The sequence below is a fragment of the Mustela nigripes genome, chromosome 13 (assembly GCF_022355385.1).
Source record: "Mustela nigripes isolate SB6536 chromosome 13, MUSNIG.SB6536, whole genome shotgun sequence".
Classification (NCBI taxonomy): Eukaryota; Metazoa; Chordata; class Mammalia; order Carnivora; family Mustelidae; genus Mustela; species Mustela nigripes.
The window spans coordinates 67,576,585-67,593,589 of NC_081569.1; the positions used below are offsets into that span (position 1 = coordinate 67,576,585).

Genomic DNA, 17,005 nt, shown 5'->3' on the forward strand with positions numbered 1-17,005 from the left:
ACTTTTTTGATTCAAGTAACTGTAAATACACCTTAAAACCTAGATAATCTAACTTGGTTCTAACACTGAGTCTAGGTTGGACAAAATTACTTCTAATTTTCTATCAGTTTCTATTCATATATATCAGTATGCTTGTGGCTTAGCTTTCTCCTCTGAGTCACAATATAGCTCATTTTTAACTCATTTTAATTTAATAAAATTTTTACTGAGCATCAACCTTTAGCCACAGTTCTGTTCTGGATGGTACAGAGGATAATGTACACTTTCTCTCATGAAGGAACTTAATTAATGACTGTATATCCAGGAATGTGTTTAGATGGGTTTAGGTGAATTCATCAATTCCATGGATTCCCATACCTTCAATCATGTAATAGTAAACCCATACTCTTCTCGTTCCTAGTTTCAGATCCATAAGTTTGATCTCTTAGTCTGTTACTATAAGCATTTCTATAAAATAACATTTCCTGATATTTTTATTTTCCTATACTCACTTATAATCTCTTTGGTCTAACTTCATTATCTATTTTTTTAAATGTCATTGCATTCTACATGCTATAGTAAGCCAATTTAAATTTTTTTGAAATCATGTAGGAGTATTAACAAATAAAACACTAGTGTCTATATGTGGATATGCCCAGAAGCTTGTCATAATCCACCTGTCCGCTTCCCATATCTACTTCCACTCCTCACTTTCCTATTTCTTTCAATAATTCCAGTATCCCTAAACTAACCATATTAATAATTCCTTATAGCTGTACATCTCTGCCTTGTTTATTTGATTTGTGTTAGATGGACAGGCATCCATATTTAACATACAATAGCATCTTAGAACATGGAATGTTAGAATATTATAGATTACCCAGAAGATTTATAAACTTATTTTAACAACAACAACTTAGCAATTTCTTTTTGTACCAATAAAGCCTTTTTTCTAAGGAAACTGTGAAAAATATAGTCAGAGAAACAAATAAACAGGCTCATGATCCCCAGGCATAACTACAATTAGCATTTATAGTTTTTCTCTATAAAAATGGGATCAGGTGATCATATAAAGGGGGCAGACTAAGCCTTTACTCTCACCAAAATCCCACAAAATATAAAATAGAATTGAAAAACATTTGCATTAGTATGAAAAATAAGAGTATCACTATTCAATCATTCTAGATATTGTTGTCAGTTGAGGTACTCTGTAGTTGCCTGAGGGGTATATAGAAGACCCAAATCAAGTCAATCACACTCTATTTCTTGGAACATTGCATCTTGAAGAGAGTGAAAAAAAAAGGTGGTTAAGTGGTTGATTATACTTCTTCTGATGAATTACAGTGGGAGTGAAAACAGGGATTTTGTGTTGAGAAATGAAGAGTCACAGGAAAGTTGGAGGTGAGGGATGGGGAGGGATGGAGAGATAAAGTATGGGGAGGTGAAGGATGGACTTGGTCCCCCTCGAGGAGGGCTTTAGGAAATTCCAAGTCCAAATCCACCCCAGAGAACTATTTGGAAGGAATCTGCCTGGGGTACAAGGAACATTGTTGAAGCCTGCAGGAAACAGAAACCTTGTTAGGTGACCACCTAATATTTAACTGGGAAATCAATATCAGGTACCACCCAACTTTCATTCTATGCTTGGCAAGCAATGGGCAATGATCTAGTTACTGTCCTATGCCTGCAATACTTCAATTAGCTATCTTATAGGGATACTACTCAAAAATTCCCAAGATACTTGGAGGTTCAAAAGGTGGCATTGTGGAGAAGGGCTCTCATAAGTTATTCTGGGGTCAAAATAAGCAGACTAAAATCTCTTGAGCTGATAAAGCAGGCAGAGGGAGGGGAAAACACTTGTTACAGTCACATGCCAAGACAATGCTAGGACCCTCAGACCCCTGAAGTGGTAACACAGAATCTAATACGTTCTTTTCTGGTGCTCAAGGTAGTAAGTATCACTGGTCTTTTCCTTACAGACTTAATGCCCTCAAAATTCAATCATGCTTATCACCTAATTTGTCATAGCTTTAAAAAAAAGTCTGATTCATTATATCATATCCTCAAAATGTATCATACAATAAAAATAATGTTTACATACATCAAAGTTATGGGCTTTTAAAATAAAAAGATAAATTTGTTCAGCATCCAAATGTCTGGGTAGCTGAGTAAGCTCATTTGTTTTGAATCCTGAGAAGGTGAAACCCTAGAAAGAAGGAAATAGCACACAACAGTCATTATTTTACCCTTTCCAGTATAATAGTCCCAGAGGACTACAGAAGAGAGATAAATATTCAACCATAACTAATTAACATAATTATTTTACTTCCATTTATTAAAATAAGTGCTAGCTTTTCATTGTACCTTAAAATATCTTCCTATTTTCTGATTCTCTCAAATTAAGAGCCCTGGCATATTCATATGCCAAATTCAAAAGCAAAATAAAATCATATTTCAGAACCAACTTTCACAACTCGAATGATCAGAATTTTAGCTAGCCTACCCATAAGGAAGGGGAAGGCAGAAGGAAAAAGCTTATATGCTTGTTTCTACCTCTCTCTCTTAGAGCTCCATCTATATTTATAGCTATATCTATATTATTATAAACGTTCTTTATTTCTATATAATACTTCTGATACATAATCTTATAGAATAGAAATTTTAAATACCTCTACAGTCTTCTTTGTCTCCATTTCATCTGAAAGCTGGAAAACATTTAATATAGAATCTTTAAAATTCTAAATTAAATTTTTTATTTTGTAAATTTGTTAATTATGTGTGTGTGTGTGTGTGTGCATGTGTATGTGTATACGTGTGTGTGTATGTGTGTGTGTGTGTGTGTGTTTATCTCCTAGATTGTGAAGCCTAGAGTGCTGTCACTCTGCTAGATGGTAGGAATACAAAGATGGTTCTTGCGCTCAGGCTAGTCATAGTTCAGGAGAGAAATCAGATACACACAAACAAAACGCAGATAGATAAGGGCTATAATAAGAAATATAAAACTACTTATTGCACTTTTGGTTCACTGGGAAATAGACTCTGAGGTGGAGTTTAGTATTCAGAATGTCTATGGGAGTGCCTATGAGCTCAACATCTACAGAAGGCAATGGAAGAGGCATAATTGGGAAGTTGGAAAAATCAGCTATGATACAAGTCTAACAGCTTCCATGGACTCTAAAAAGGGCTCTAGAGCAGAAAGAGCCTGTCACAGTTGTCCTGCATTTAGTTGAAAGAGCCATTCAGTTGAAAGGTCTTTCTGCCCCCAGTTTGATCAGTCATTGGATGTATGTTGTTCCTGAAAGGGAATGTCTTTGGAAGAGGAAGTTCTTTGTAGGTAAAGCAACCCTGAAGGGACTGATAGCTGAAGGGTGCACCACTAACAGCACTCTTAGCAGCTAGGACAACAGATTCTTCCTTGACGGGGAATCTGGGCTGTGCATCTCTATGTCCATCATACTACTTTACACAGAGAATAAACATCCTTCTGTATACATTAGTTATTGATCACTTGACATGTTGATTGTTTATTAATTTCCACATCCCCATTTCTTCCAGAAATAACTAAGCTCACAGGCAAATCATACACATACACACACACATTATATAATACACATATTATAGAGGAAATAACATAGGAAACAAATTTGAATGATAACAGATTGCTAACAGAAAGAGAATGACACTATTGTCATTTTAAAAAGTACACAAAGGAATAAAAACAGATTACTTAGGCAAAATAAAATCAGTTTTCATTTAATAAGAAAGAAGGCTGTGTACTTGGGAGTTACAGATATCATTAATCAATGAGAATGGGGTCATATTTAGAAAGATGTTAATGTTAATCTCAAAGTCCTGGCTTTATTTTGCAGGAAGCAAGGAAACACTGAAAGTTTTCAAGGAGCACAATAATAGTAACACAAAACTAGTTCTTGATCATACAACCTAGAAAAGATATTACAAAAATACAAATAATATGTGTTAAAGTCCAAATTAAAAAATCAATAAAACACATTTAGCAATAAAAATAATTAAAATTTTTGTTAGTATAATTCATCTAAAGGTCACTGCAATAGATCCTCAAAAATTATCTGATAAAATCCAGAAGTCAAAATTTTTGAAATTCTTTTGAAAATTAAGAGAAAAAAATTACCAGTGTTTTTATGTTCCCACAACCCAGAATGGACTACTGTTGACATTTTAGTATTTGCTTACAACTATGTTATAAAATAAAATTTGAAATTTATTCAACAAAGTATAAGGTTCAGATTTCCTTTTTACCATAATCTCTACAGTTCTATTCATGTGTTCCCCCTTCCCTGAAAGATTCACTATTATTAGTTTTGTTTGCATCCTTCCCATCCCATTAACATATTTATATAAATGTGTGTACATATATTTAGAGAATATAAACACTTCTTATGTGTTTTTAAAATGTAAAGAAATGGTATGAACTGTACATATTATTTGGTAATTTGCCTTTTTTTAACTTAATATTATGTTTTGACAATTTACCCAAGTTGACATTTATGAAATCTGCTAATTTCCACATAGCTTTTCTACCAACCTACCTATTCCCCTCTGCAAAATATAAATAATAATTAAATCAAAAGAAGTTCATAGTTGACTTTTGACAAACATCCAAAGAACAAATGATATCCATACACATATATGGATAACAAATGATATCCCTATACAACTACCATGCTCTGTAGTCTACAGACTAGAAAAAGAAATAAAACTAAGTAATTCATTTTCTGGGGTTAGTATAATTTTGACACCAAAACCAAAAGAAAATCATATCTTATCAAACACAGATGTAACTATCCACACAAAACAATAACAAATCAAATCCAGTAATGCAATAAAAAAGTATGACCTAAGAATATAAGAATGTCTCAACTCTGGAAAAGTTATTAATGTAATCTGCCACAAAGATTAAAGGTTCAAAGTAGCTTCTCTATCCTCCCAGTGGATTATTTTCCTCTCCTCTCGAACTGATTTATATCTAATCTACATCACATCCACATAGTTTTAATAAACTAGGAATAGAAATAAATTTCATTAATCTAAAAAAAGACAGCTATTTAAACATTTAAAATGATGCTTGATAGCAAAGTAGTAGCATTCTTTCCAAATCAAAGACAAGATGAGAAACCACTAACATTCCTGAATAATATGCATATACCAAAAATAATTTCCTTTATGCTTACAATGAGCCATTTAATAAAATAATGAAAAAACAATTTCACTGATATAAGTAACAAAAATTTAAGATTCCTAAGAATAAATTTAACAGGGAATGTTTAGAACTTATATGAAGAAAATCACAAATTTACTGATGACCTAAAAGAAAATCTTTGTTTTACTCTCTTACACAAAAATAGACACTAGATAATCAAATACACGCACACAAATATCTGTAATAATAATAGAACAGAACACAAGTGAATATATGTAGGATCTTGTGACAAACAAACTCTTCTCAAATATGGCACCAAAGGCAGAAAACTTCAATAGAAAATTATAGATCCATAAAAATGCAAAATTCTATATAACAAAAAACACTTCTTAAAGGCGACAAAGAAATACATATTACTGAAAGGGTTAATATTTTTAACACCTAAAGAGCTCTTAAGGACAAAAAAAACCAATAGCCAAAAAAATGGCCAAATTTCATTAATAGGCAATTCACAGTAAAAAAACACAAAGACTAAGAAAAACCTGAAATACCAACTTCATTAGTAAAACATATATAATTGATAAGATTTATGCTTATCAACTGTGCAAACATTAAAAAATATAGTACTAAATGGTGACAAGGAAATGGATAAGAGATCAATCACAAACCCTATTGTTACAAATATAAATTGGTACTGCCTTTCTAGAGAACAATTTGCAATATGTGTCAAAACACTTAGATTTTCACATTTCTTTTCCTACGTGGTTCCCACTTCTGGAAATTTATCTTAAGAAAATAATCATGGATAAGCACAATCTTCAGTTCCAAATATCTTCAGAGTAGCTTTGTTAATAATAGTGAATGAAAACTACCTTTACTTTTAAGATGGTGGAGAAGAATGTTTATTAATGAAAATTTCATATTACATTTAATGAATTACAAATATATAATATACTTTGAATTTTCTAAAAGGAAATAAAAATGCAAGTGACAAGTGTGATTTATCTATAAATGATAGAATTAGGATATTTATCCTTTCTACTGCTTAACCATTTCTTCTAATTTTCTAAAATGACTACTTTAGTCATAATCAGGAAAAGATATTTTGAAAATTGAAAAATAATATATAATGAGATGGAGAGACTAGTGGTGGCATTTAAAGTCTTTATAGCTTTAACATTATATAGTTTTAGAATGTATTTTCAAAAAGGACTAACTTTCTAAAAGTAATTCAAAGTCTATCATGAGAGTCTATCTAAAACTGAGGGTTTTAGAAGGGAAGGGGGCTGAGGGTATGGGTAAGACTGGTGATGGGTATTAAGGAGGGCACGGATTTCATGGAGCACTGGGTGTTATATGCAAACAATGAATCAGGGAACACTGTATCAAAAACCAATTATGTACTGTATGGTGACTAATATAACATAATTAAAAATAAAACAAAACAAAATAGAAGTCTATTATAATTCTAATCAAACTCCCTAAGAGACTTTTTTAAAAAAATGACAAAGCAATTTTGAAGGTAATCAAAAGGAATTATTATTTTTTTCTAAAGGAAGAAGACTGATATGGAAACTGCACTACTAAGTATAGGTTATTATAATTATTAAATAACTGGAGTTTGAATCTATACATTAAAGTCTTCAAGTAACTTACAGTAATGTGAAAATGCCAACATTCTAATATGGAGTGTGTAAAGAAGATGAGTCTAGCTATTTTAAAAAACACACAGATAGATACAAAAGTAGACAATAAAAGACTAACAGGAAAATTTTTAAAAATTCTATCAGTGTTTATCTGTGAAATTATAACAATTTTCTGTGAAAATATAATTTTTCAAGGAAGATGAAAACAAACACCATACCATTATCTTCTTTCTCCTATGGTACTTCCTTAGAAATGTTTTGTATCTTTCCAAATTTCCTTTAGAACCTTTAAAAGAATGAGACATATATGTACAGACATATATATCTTTTAAAGTAAAAAAAAATAAAATGCTTTAAAGAAATTACATATAAAACTATTCATGAGATCAACTATTTTGATCAGCATAATGCTAGACACACATACCCTTAGTTGAATGAATAAATACCGTATTTTCTGTTTCCTCTCTTTAGAAATGTCATGCTCCAACTAATATCTCTTGTACTTACCCCTAAACCTAAAGTTTTACCTCAATCCCTTCCTACAGAACAACCCCATGTTTTTCACAAAGCTCAGCTACTTATGTTTGGTTGCTTCATGGCCATCTTAAATTCAATAAAGTACAGTACTTTGGGTCAAGTCTTAGTGAAAGTTTATGAGGGACAACTTTGAAGCTAGGTAACCCAGAATTGAGTCCAAACTCCAGATATTTACATATTGAGGAAAATGAGCATATACAAAATGATTTTTTTTGAAAGTGTACATCTGCGCTCGCTCACTCTATGTCTCCTTCCCTCTCTCTATATATACATATGTATATAGCTTATATAATTTCAAAGATATTTTCTAAATTCAGAAAATGATTAAAAATGCAATAAGAAAATTTAAAATAAAACAGTAGTGAATTTAATAGCAGTATACTAAACAAATTCTCAGAATTTGAAAAACCAAGGTCCAAAAAAGATATTAAATATTTAAGTAATATAATTAATTAAATGTATTTAATACATAGAAAATACTTTGTAAGTTCAACTAATATTATCATTTTTAAGGCTTGTATTATGAGAAGTTTGCTCATTGCATGAAGAATGATACAAGAATCACCACTAGTATCTAAAACTACTCTGGAAGTATTAATAAATACAACTAGGTGAGAAAAATGTTATATAAATGCTGAAAAGAAGTGAAAATGATCGTTACTGGAAGATATGTTTTTCCCTCAGTCTGCAGTTTTTTACCACTGAATTCTAAACACTTCCTACAAGCTAACCTAGCTCATGTAGCTCAATTTACTTTGGGTTTTACATGGTTCTTTTCTTATGTTCTGACCCTTACGGGCTTGCTCGTCTCTACTACCAATATAGAATTGATCCAACCCTGTTTCCCTGATACTCATCCATGTCCGCTGCAGCTGAACAAAGTTCACAACTATTTTAGGGTTTTCTAACAACATTTTCATTAAACCCATATGCTCACATTCAGCTAAAAATCTTGATTGAACTATGTTGAAATGAAGAAGTTTTTAAAAATAAAATAATGTTTATGTTCTCAGATATTTTATACCTTAGGATTTCTATTCTTTATGAGAATGTACACAGACACACACAACTGACCATTACTTTACTCATAAAAAATAAGATTTACCTCTATCAAAAGTTATGCTCTTCCACTCAAATATTTTAGAGGCATGGCTTTTCAAAAGGACTGAACATTCCCCTAATCTTGACTCCATGGCCATGACTGCCTCATGTATTCGAGGGACTGTTCCCCACAGATGTGTATAAATTGAAGTAAATGAACTATCTTCTTTTATTTTCTTCACAGTGTGTAACCATTCATCACTATTTCCAAAATGGATTTCCCTTGGCCAGTAATCCTGCAAAAAATGTGAGAGAATGTAAGCTAAGTCATTTTTAATGAATTTAAATAAGAGTTTTAAATCAATGAACTAAAATTGGGATTTAATTCCACAGCATTACTTTTTTTTTGAAAAAAATTTTTTTATTTTTTTTTAAAGATTTTATTTATTTATTTGACAGACAGAGATCACAAGTAGGCAGAGAGGCAGAGAGAGAGAGAGGAGGAAGCAGGTTCCCTGCTGAGCAGAGAGCCCGATGTGGGACTCGATCCCGGGACCCCGAGATCATGACCTGAGCCGAAGGCAGCAGCTTAATCCACTGAGCCACCCAGGCGACCCTACATTCTTTATATTATTGAAGTATAATTGGCATATAATGTTATATTAGTTTCAGGTGCCCAACATACTATACAACACAGCATTACTTTTCATTAAATGTATTTAAAAATTGTAAAATAATCATAAACTTCAGAAGTTTCAGATATTTTACAAAAAACTTTTCTGAAAATAATTTGCTACTTGACTGATGTCCCATCATCTTTGAATACATTATTATGTATTTCCTAAAACCAAAACCATTCTACATAATCAAAATATAACCATCAGAATTAGGAAATTGTCATTGATACATTTTTCCTATCTAAGTCTCAGACTCTGTCAAGTCTTATCAACTAAACCAATAATGCCCTTTATAGCAAGATTACATTTGGGCTTCATATGTCTTGAATCTCCTTCAGTCTAAAAATTCCCCAGTCTTTTCTTGACCTCCACATATTTAAAACCAGGAGTTCACAATGAAACCCGAAATTCCAATTCCATACATCCTAGTTTTCTCTTTTTCCACATTACAATTACCATCTCTAATAGTGAAAAATCTAGTTGCCATGATCTTTAATGTATATACTTACTTGATCAATCTTTTCAGGTAATCACTCTCTCCCATTCACTTTGAGCATCTTTTTTATATGTAGATGCCCTTTTCATCCTGCTTTGACTCTGACATCCAATCCTAGGCTGCCAATTCTGTAGGGACGCCTTTGTTACCCTACTTGGGCTCTGATTTCCCATATAAGCCACAGCTACCTCCACACCTCCATGAAAATACACTTCATCCCCAGCCTCAGGTGGCTACCATCTCATTCCTTTGAGCTCTGACACCTTGGTGTCACATGAGTACTATTTTCATAGTTCAGATAGCTTGCTTAGGGCGATTGCAGCATATCTTCCTCCACAGTGCAAATATGGACACCTGTCTTGCTTGGGCCCCCAAATAGCTTTAGGACTAAATTGTTCAGGAAGGGGAAAAAGAGGAAGAGAAGATAAAAAAGGGAAATGAAAGGAAAGGAAGGGGAATCATTACCATATTTGTAAATCTAAATATAGGATGATCTTTTAATATAATCAACTAATAGCAAAACAAAGTTAGCCTACCTAATTAAAGGTTTATGAGTAAAAGAACTTTTTCTGTAATGGTAGAAAATTTGTGGAGAATAAAACTCTTCAATGGAATTTGGGTGAGATGCTCTGGGAATTTAGCTAAATGGGAATAAATCTAGAGTCTGCAGATCAGGAATTATAAACATGCCTTGGTTTATTCTACCTGCCTTTTACTCCATTTAATGGCTTCCTAAACCCATCATATGTATCTTCATCCTATGTGTCTGATTTATGAACTATGCTCTCTAATAATAACAGGTACCTGAATAATAACCAGCTTTTAATTCTGGAAAACTTCCCCACAGAATACCTAGGTCCTTCTGTCATTTCAGAAAAAAGAATTCACTTTGATATGTAAGTGCCATCTCCCAAATCCTACAACTGTGTACCTTAAGCAAGATACAGCTACCTGGAGAAGTTTTCCTGCATTAAAATTTGGTATTATGTGCCAAAAAGTACAAAGACTTCAAAAGAATAAGATATGATCACAGGGTACAATCCCTGGAGACAAATATTGTCAAGTCAGAATGACAGCTGCATTCAGAAACACAGTCCTTATGGGTCATGCATTACTATTGTTAGCGGTATTGGGAGAGAGGAAAGAGGCTGAAATGGAAGTGGCATTTGACAAGATTTTACAATACATACAAACATTTATGAAAATATATCCCCTATACCAGGCTCAAGATACCACAATCTATAATCCTTATTTCTAAAGTACTGAAGTATATTATAAGATGAATAAAGTATCCTGAAATCCTATAAGCCTAATTAGATCCTGTATTCTGTACCTTCCCAAGGTAATCAGGGGATTGACTGGTATCCCAAAGCCATTAATGTGACAAAGGTGATGTGTAAATTAGCCCTGATTCTTTTATTGGTTTCTTTGTGGCTGCATGATTAAATGGATACCCAATGATGATCTTGTAGTAGCTCATACCTGCCTTTCCCCATCATTTCTCTAATTACGTTCCTTTATTATTCCTTTCTATTTTGCCTTCAGTCTGTTGCTCCTTGAATAGAATATCATCTGAAAATAATTTTTGTAGCCAGACCTAGGGAAGCTAAACAGGAGTAGCCAATAAACAGATCAACTGCCAGGCAAAAGTGAACTCATTATGCCAGAGACAAAATCAGCACTGCTAGGGTTTAATCATCCAGCAACCACAGTAATTATATTCATTTAAAAACAAATGTATTCCGGGGCACCTGGGTGGCTCAGTGGGTTAAAGCCTCTGCCTTTGGCTCGGGTCATGATCCCAGGGTCCTAGGATCAAGCCCCACATCAGGCTCTCTGCTCAGCAGGGAACCTGCTTCCTCCTCTCTCTCGGCCTGCATTTCCACCTACTTGTGATCTCTGTCTGTCAAACAAATTTAAAAAAAATAAAAAAAAATGTATTCCAATTCCAAAGAGACAAAAGAATTGGATAGGAAATTTCTGTTCCCTGAAGAGTTAAACTCTCCATTATAGTACTATAGTCTTCAGTGATAACTTCAGGAAAACATTTATCTTATTTAAAAGGTCAGTGAAGCAAGAACTGGCTATGTCCTTGTTATGCTTACTTTAACTACTGCAATTAAACTTTGGCAGTAGCAGAAGCACAAAATATTGCCTACTGGTACACAACCAGAGACGGAGCCGAGTAGCCACAGCGAGACCCTGAAGTTTGAAAACAGATTTAGTTTACTGAATATATGGTTAGGTTTTTACCCATGTCCTAAGCCCTAAGAAACAGTGCTGAGGTATCCAAAAAAGGGTAAGAAATACAAGGAATGACTAGGGTTAGAAGAAATGACTTTTAGTTCTTCTTCCCTTATCTTAAATTTTAATACAGGGAGGGATTGAAATGGATGGATGGATGGATAGACGAATAAACAGACAGACAACAAACAGGCTGTTCCCTAAAAAAAGAAAATGGGATTGAAATTATTATTCTATCATTAAGTATCTTTGATCCTGTGAAAAAAATCACAGTAGGAATCTGAGTACTCTTTAGGTCTAGATAACAAATGTAGTAGTTTTGTTAATGAAAATTGATACCGATGCACTGAGAGAAGATTAATTAAAGCACTCCTAGATAAAAGTCACATGAAAACAGGCACAAGACACAGAATATGAAATAAATAACAGGGAAGATTAAATGTGATGTGCAAGTAAAGAAAGAATTCAATTCTTCAGTACCTAAAGAACTGAAAGGAAAAAAAGTATGACAACAAAGAAAAATAGTGCAGAAGAAAAGTGATGCAAATTCCATGATGGCAAGGATTTCCCCTCTGATTTGTTCACTATTGTATCTCCAGTGTCCAGAACAATACCTGGGACCTGGTAGGTAGTGAATAAAAATGATTAAATGAATGAATGGCTAGGATAAGTAAGAGAATTGATAGTAACGCAACACTAGTTGAACAAGAGGCATTATAAAAATAAAATATAAAAATATTTTTGGGGCGCCTGGGTGGCTCAGTGGGTTAAGCCGCTGCCTTCTCAGGGTCCTGGGGTCAAGCCCCCACATCGTCCTGGGGTCAAGCTCCGCATCGGGTTCCCTGATCAGCAGGGAGCCTGCTTCCCTCTTTCTCTCTCTCTCTCTCTCTCTGCCTACTTGTGATCTCTCTCTGTCAAATAAATAAAATCTTTAAAAAAATATTTTTATAAAACAAAAATAGAAACAGAATGGTGATGGAGTAAAGGGGAAAGAAACAGGAAGCAAATGTGGGAATTGATCAAGTTGATAAATGAGAAATGACAGAAGTTTTAAAAAAAGTACACAGAACTATAAGAAGAAGAGGAGAAAGATAGGAGAAGACAGTATAAAATATTAAAATTACAAAAGATAAAAATGGTAGGAATTGGCCAAAATGAGACAGCTTTAGATGATGTGACAAAAGATAAACTATAAGACATGAGAAACTAACAGCTAACATGTAGGTGCCAGGTACAGGTCTACTGCCAGCTAGTAGTAGAGCTGGGATCTGAGCATGGGCAGTCTGACACCAGAGCCTTTGTTCTTAACCCCTATACCACTAAGCAGATTCATACATTTGCTTTTATATTTTAGAGGGAAATTATAAAGATAGGCTTTCTAGGAAGCCATAAGCAGTTTAGAATATATTTTAGTTTCTGTTTTGTTTTACTCATTTATCATATGCCTCATTTCTAAGTAAAAAAATGACAGCTCCATCAAGGGGGTATCTTTACCTGTTTTTAGTCACTGGTATATTCTAATTATTCATGTGGTTCACATTTAATAGGTACTCTAATGTAGTTTTTGAATTTCTATTCTTAAAGTCTTTTCAAAGCTTTCCACATCTTCACAACTGATTATTTATTTATTTATAGAGAAGTGGGGAGAGAGAGAGAGAAAGAGATAGGCAGAGGGAGAGTCTCAAGCAGGGGCTTGATGCATCTCACCACCCTTAGATCATGACCTGAGCTGGAATCAAGAGTCAGACGCTTAAATGACTGAGACACCCAGGTGCCCTTCCACAACTGATATTTTAAAAGATGTGTTGGCACATAAATTAGATGTTCTACTCACCCAATTTTGAAACTTTAAGAATTCTTCAATGTTCCTTGGAGGTTTTTGCATTTTCTAATGAAGTAAAATCAATATTGCTAATTAACATAAAATCAGACTATTTATGTTTACATATAATCTACTTAAGTAAGTGATACTAGACTTCAGTTATAATTTTCAGAGCCATAAGACATTATAAAATATTCACCTTGTAAAGACCCTGCACTTTAGAGATATTAATGTTTAAATCCCAGGCCTCCAAACCAAATTCTGTAAAAGGCTTCCCTCATATATTGCTCCTAGAAATAAATTCCACAAGAATTCTGTTGAATCTCCTCATTTCAAATTCCTACAACAGTTCTGGGACATTTTGGGTTATCCTGGATGGTGTCTACAATAAATCCAGAGCCAAAAATATAGTAACTTGCCTCTCTTGCCAACGACGTCTTTAAAAGGCCACACTAGAGACATGGTGAAAATAATTTAAATATTTGGATGTTTCTGTGTAAAAATAATATTTCCATTTTTATTAGTAGTTTCCTCATAAGTTGAAAACATATTCTTTCACTGGACAAATTAATTTTATCCAAGACTACATCTTGTTCTTCCTTGTTTATAGACTATGTAACATTCTTTCTTCTGCTTGGAAGGCTCCCTGTTCCAAACCCTCTCCCTCCAATCCCTTCTTGGCCTATTTAACTCCTATTTTAAATGTCAAATTAAAAGTCACTTTTTCTAGGAAACCCTCCTTGTTTCCAAAAGACTGTATCTATGATAACACATAGCAGATTCATTCCTATATGAGGATAGAAACTATAGTATAATCACTGCTGAACTGTCAAAATTTCATACAGTGACTGGCTCAGAGTTAGTGCATAACTACTTGCAATGTGTATAAATTAATAAATGAGTAGATAGATGTCAGAGAAATGTGTTATTTAAAAGGATAATAAGACCATTTCTAGAGAGTGAAAAACCAGCAAGAAGGCAGCAAAAATAAGAGAAATTCAGAATATCTCAATATCATATCCTAATGATATGATGATGACATGTCTGAAAAGACTAAAACACTAAACACATATTTCACATCAATATATAAATGATCAAGATTACAAAATCACCATATTTTTTAAAAAGAGCTATACATTTGAGGCTGAAGAGAATATTTCATCCTGTAAAATTGTTTAAAATAGATGATGAATATAAGCAGATAGATAACAAAATAAAAGGTATATGTGACAATCATTATAAAAATAAGTGGTCAGAAGCAAAGCTGCATAGAGTTGTCAAAAAAATGTAATGGAAAACAGGGAACTCTAGATTGAGAAGGGTAAGAAATAAGAGACAGTGCACAGGGGCGCCTGGTGGCTCAGTGGGTTAAAGCCTCTGCTTTCGGCTTGATCATGATCCCAGAGTCCTGGGATCGAGCCCTGCATTGAGCTCTCTGCTCAGCAGGGAGCCTGCTTCCCACCCCCTAAGCCCCGCCTGCCTCTCTGCCTACTTCTGATCTCTCTCTGTGTCAAATAAATAAACTCTTAAAAAAAAAAAAAAGATGGTGTCCAGAGAATGCTTAGAAACAAACAAAAATGTTCAGGATACAGAGAGAGTGAGTGTAGTAGTTTTGCTAGAAGGAAACTATCAGTATATTTTGAAATACATGGACTATAAAGAGGTTAATTAAAATAATCTAAGTTTTGCCTTTTTTTCTTGTGTGGGTTATAAAACCATTTCTAGTACACAGCACTAAAAATAATACCCACATTTCTCTTTTAAAAATTCTTTTTTTATTTGAGTACAGTTGACACACATTACATTAATTTCAGGTACACAACATAGTGATTCAACAACTCTATAGGTTATGCTCTGCTTACCACAAGTGTAGCTACCACCTATCACCATACAACACTACCACAGTATCACTGACTATATTCTCTATGCTGGACCTTTTATTCCTGCGGCTTATTCATTCCACAGTTAGAAACCTATACCTCCTATTCTTCTTTACCCATTTTGCACATTCCCCTAACTCTGGCAACCATCAGTTTGTGCTCCATTTTTATAGTTCCGGTTCTGCTTTTGTTTGTTCATTCATTTGTTTTGCTTTTTAGGTCCTACATATAAGTGAAATTACAAAGTTTCTATCTTTCTCTTTCTGACTTATTTCACTCAGTATAACACCCTCTAGGTCCATCCATGTTGTTGCAAATAGCAATATCTTATCCTTTTCATGGCTGTGTAATATTCCTGTGTGTGTGTGTGAGTGTGTGTGTTATCTTCTTCATCCATTAAAATATTACCCATGTTTCAACTAATGGAAGTTAGAAAAATGTATTATGGAAATGAAACTTAACATGAGAAAGTTCCAGCTAATTTCAATATAAAATTCCAAAGTTCTCTAAGGTAAATGTTAAAAGGAGATAGGTATAAATTAAATGGACTTCTGCTCTCAGTATAATGTAGAAGGATTCAGAACACCTATGCTTCCACAGTAACAACAAAAGAAATGCAGATAAAACAAAAATTTTACTTTTCTATGAGGCTGGTGAAGAGCAGTGGGTGTCAGTAAGCAGGACTGGCTGTATCATTTGTGCCAATGCACAGTCCCTTGTCCAAAAATTAAGAATTTTAAGATAGTAAAATGAGACCACTAAAACAAGTGTGGGGTCCATTTAATCACGAGGCCTTGTGCAACTGCCCATGAAACCTCCCTACATAGAAGCCTTAATGACCAGAAATCCAAAAAGAAATATTCTCTTTATAAGTGAGCATAAAGGTCTGGCAGCTTCCTTACCTGGCAGCAAGCTCTGATCATCCATTGAGGAAAGTGTTGGTCTGCCATGATGCAGTAACTTAGAGGAGATGAAGAGAAATCACTTGGACCTCAGTCGTCGATGTGAGCTGGAGGAAGAGGCTGGAATCTGAAAGACACCCAAATACAAAAATATATGAGTCAGACAAACAATCTCTTCCCAGACCACTAAGCCTCACTTCTGAGTTTCGTCTAAAAAGCAGCAGTCAAGGAGGGGCTAGAAAGATAGAGAACTTATATAGGCCAACACATTCTTATGGCACTTGGGTTCCATGGCCCTGACAGAGTTGACCCCAAAGACGAAGCAAAAATGTAAAAAAACTTTAGTACCAACTTCTCCCAATTCAATATTGATGAGCTATAAGTTGGATTATGATGAGAGAAGTTGGAAGTTGGGTTAGTCAAAAGTGAATTCAATCCAATTAAAGCTGAGCCAACCCTAAAGTTCAACTCAAGTCTAGGAGGAATAAAAAAATCAACATCTCACTTTGAATGCCAAGGAGAGTAATAGGCTTGTGCTTTCTGAAGACTAAGTAACACTAAATTGTACTTTGTCCTCTACAAGTTTTTCCCATAATGTCTAT

General features: G+C 33.9%; 1 protein-coding gene across 3 annotated transcripts in view; it reads right to left on the bottom strand.

Moving 5' to 3' along the window:
• Positions 1-17,005, bottom strand: part of FAM227B (family with sequence similarity 227 member B) — a 42,327-nt gene that overhangs the window by 21,902 nt on the left and 3,420 nt on the right. For 2 of the 3 annotated variants that reach the window (XM_059372794.1, XM_059372793.1), the window contains exons 2-5: positions 16,404-16,530; positions 13,634-13,687; positions 8,447-8,678; positions 7,023-7,090 (exon numbers count right to left, since the gene is read on the bottom strand). In XM_059372794.1, coding sequence (XP_059228777.1) covers positions 7,023-7,090; positions 8,447-8,678; positions 13,634-13,687; positions 16,404-16,451 — 402 coding nt within the window. In that variant the 5' untranslated portion in view covers positions 16,452-16,530. Of the gene's footprint in view, positions 1-2,080; positions 2,186-2,648; positions 2,685-7,022; positions 7,091-8,446; positions 8,679-13,633; positions 13,688-16,403; positions 16,531-17,005 lie in introns of all 3 variants that reach the window. The other variant, XM_059372795.1, reaches the window with a different exon arrangement.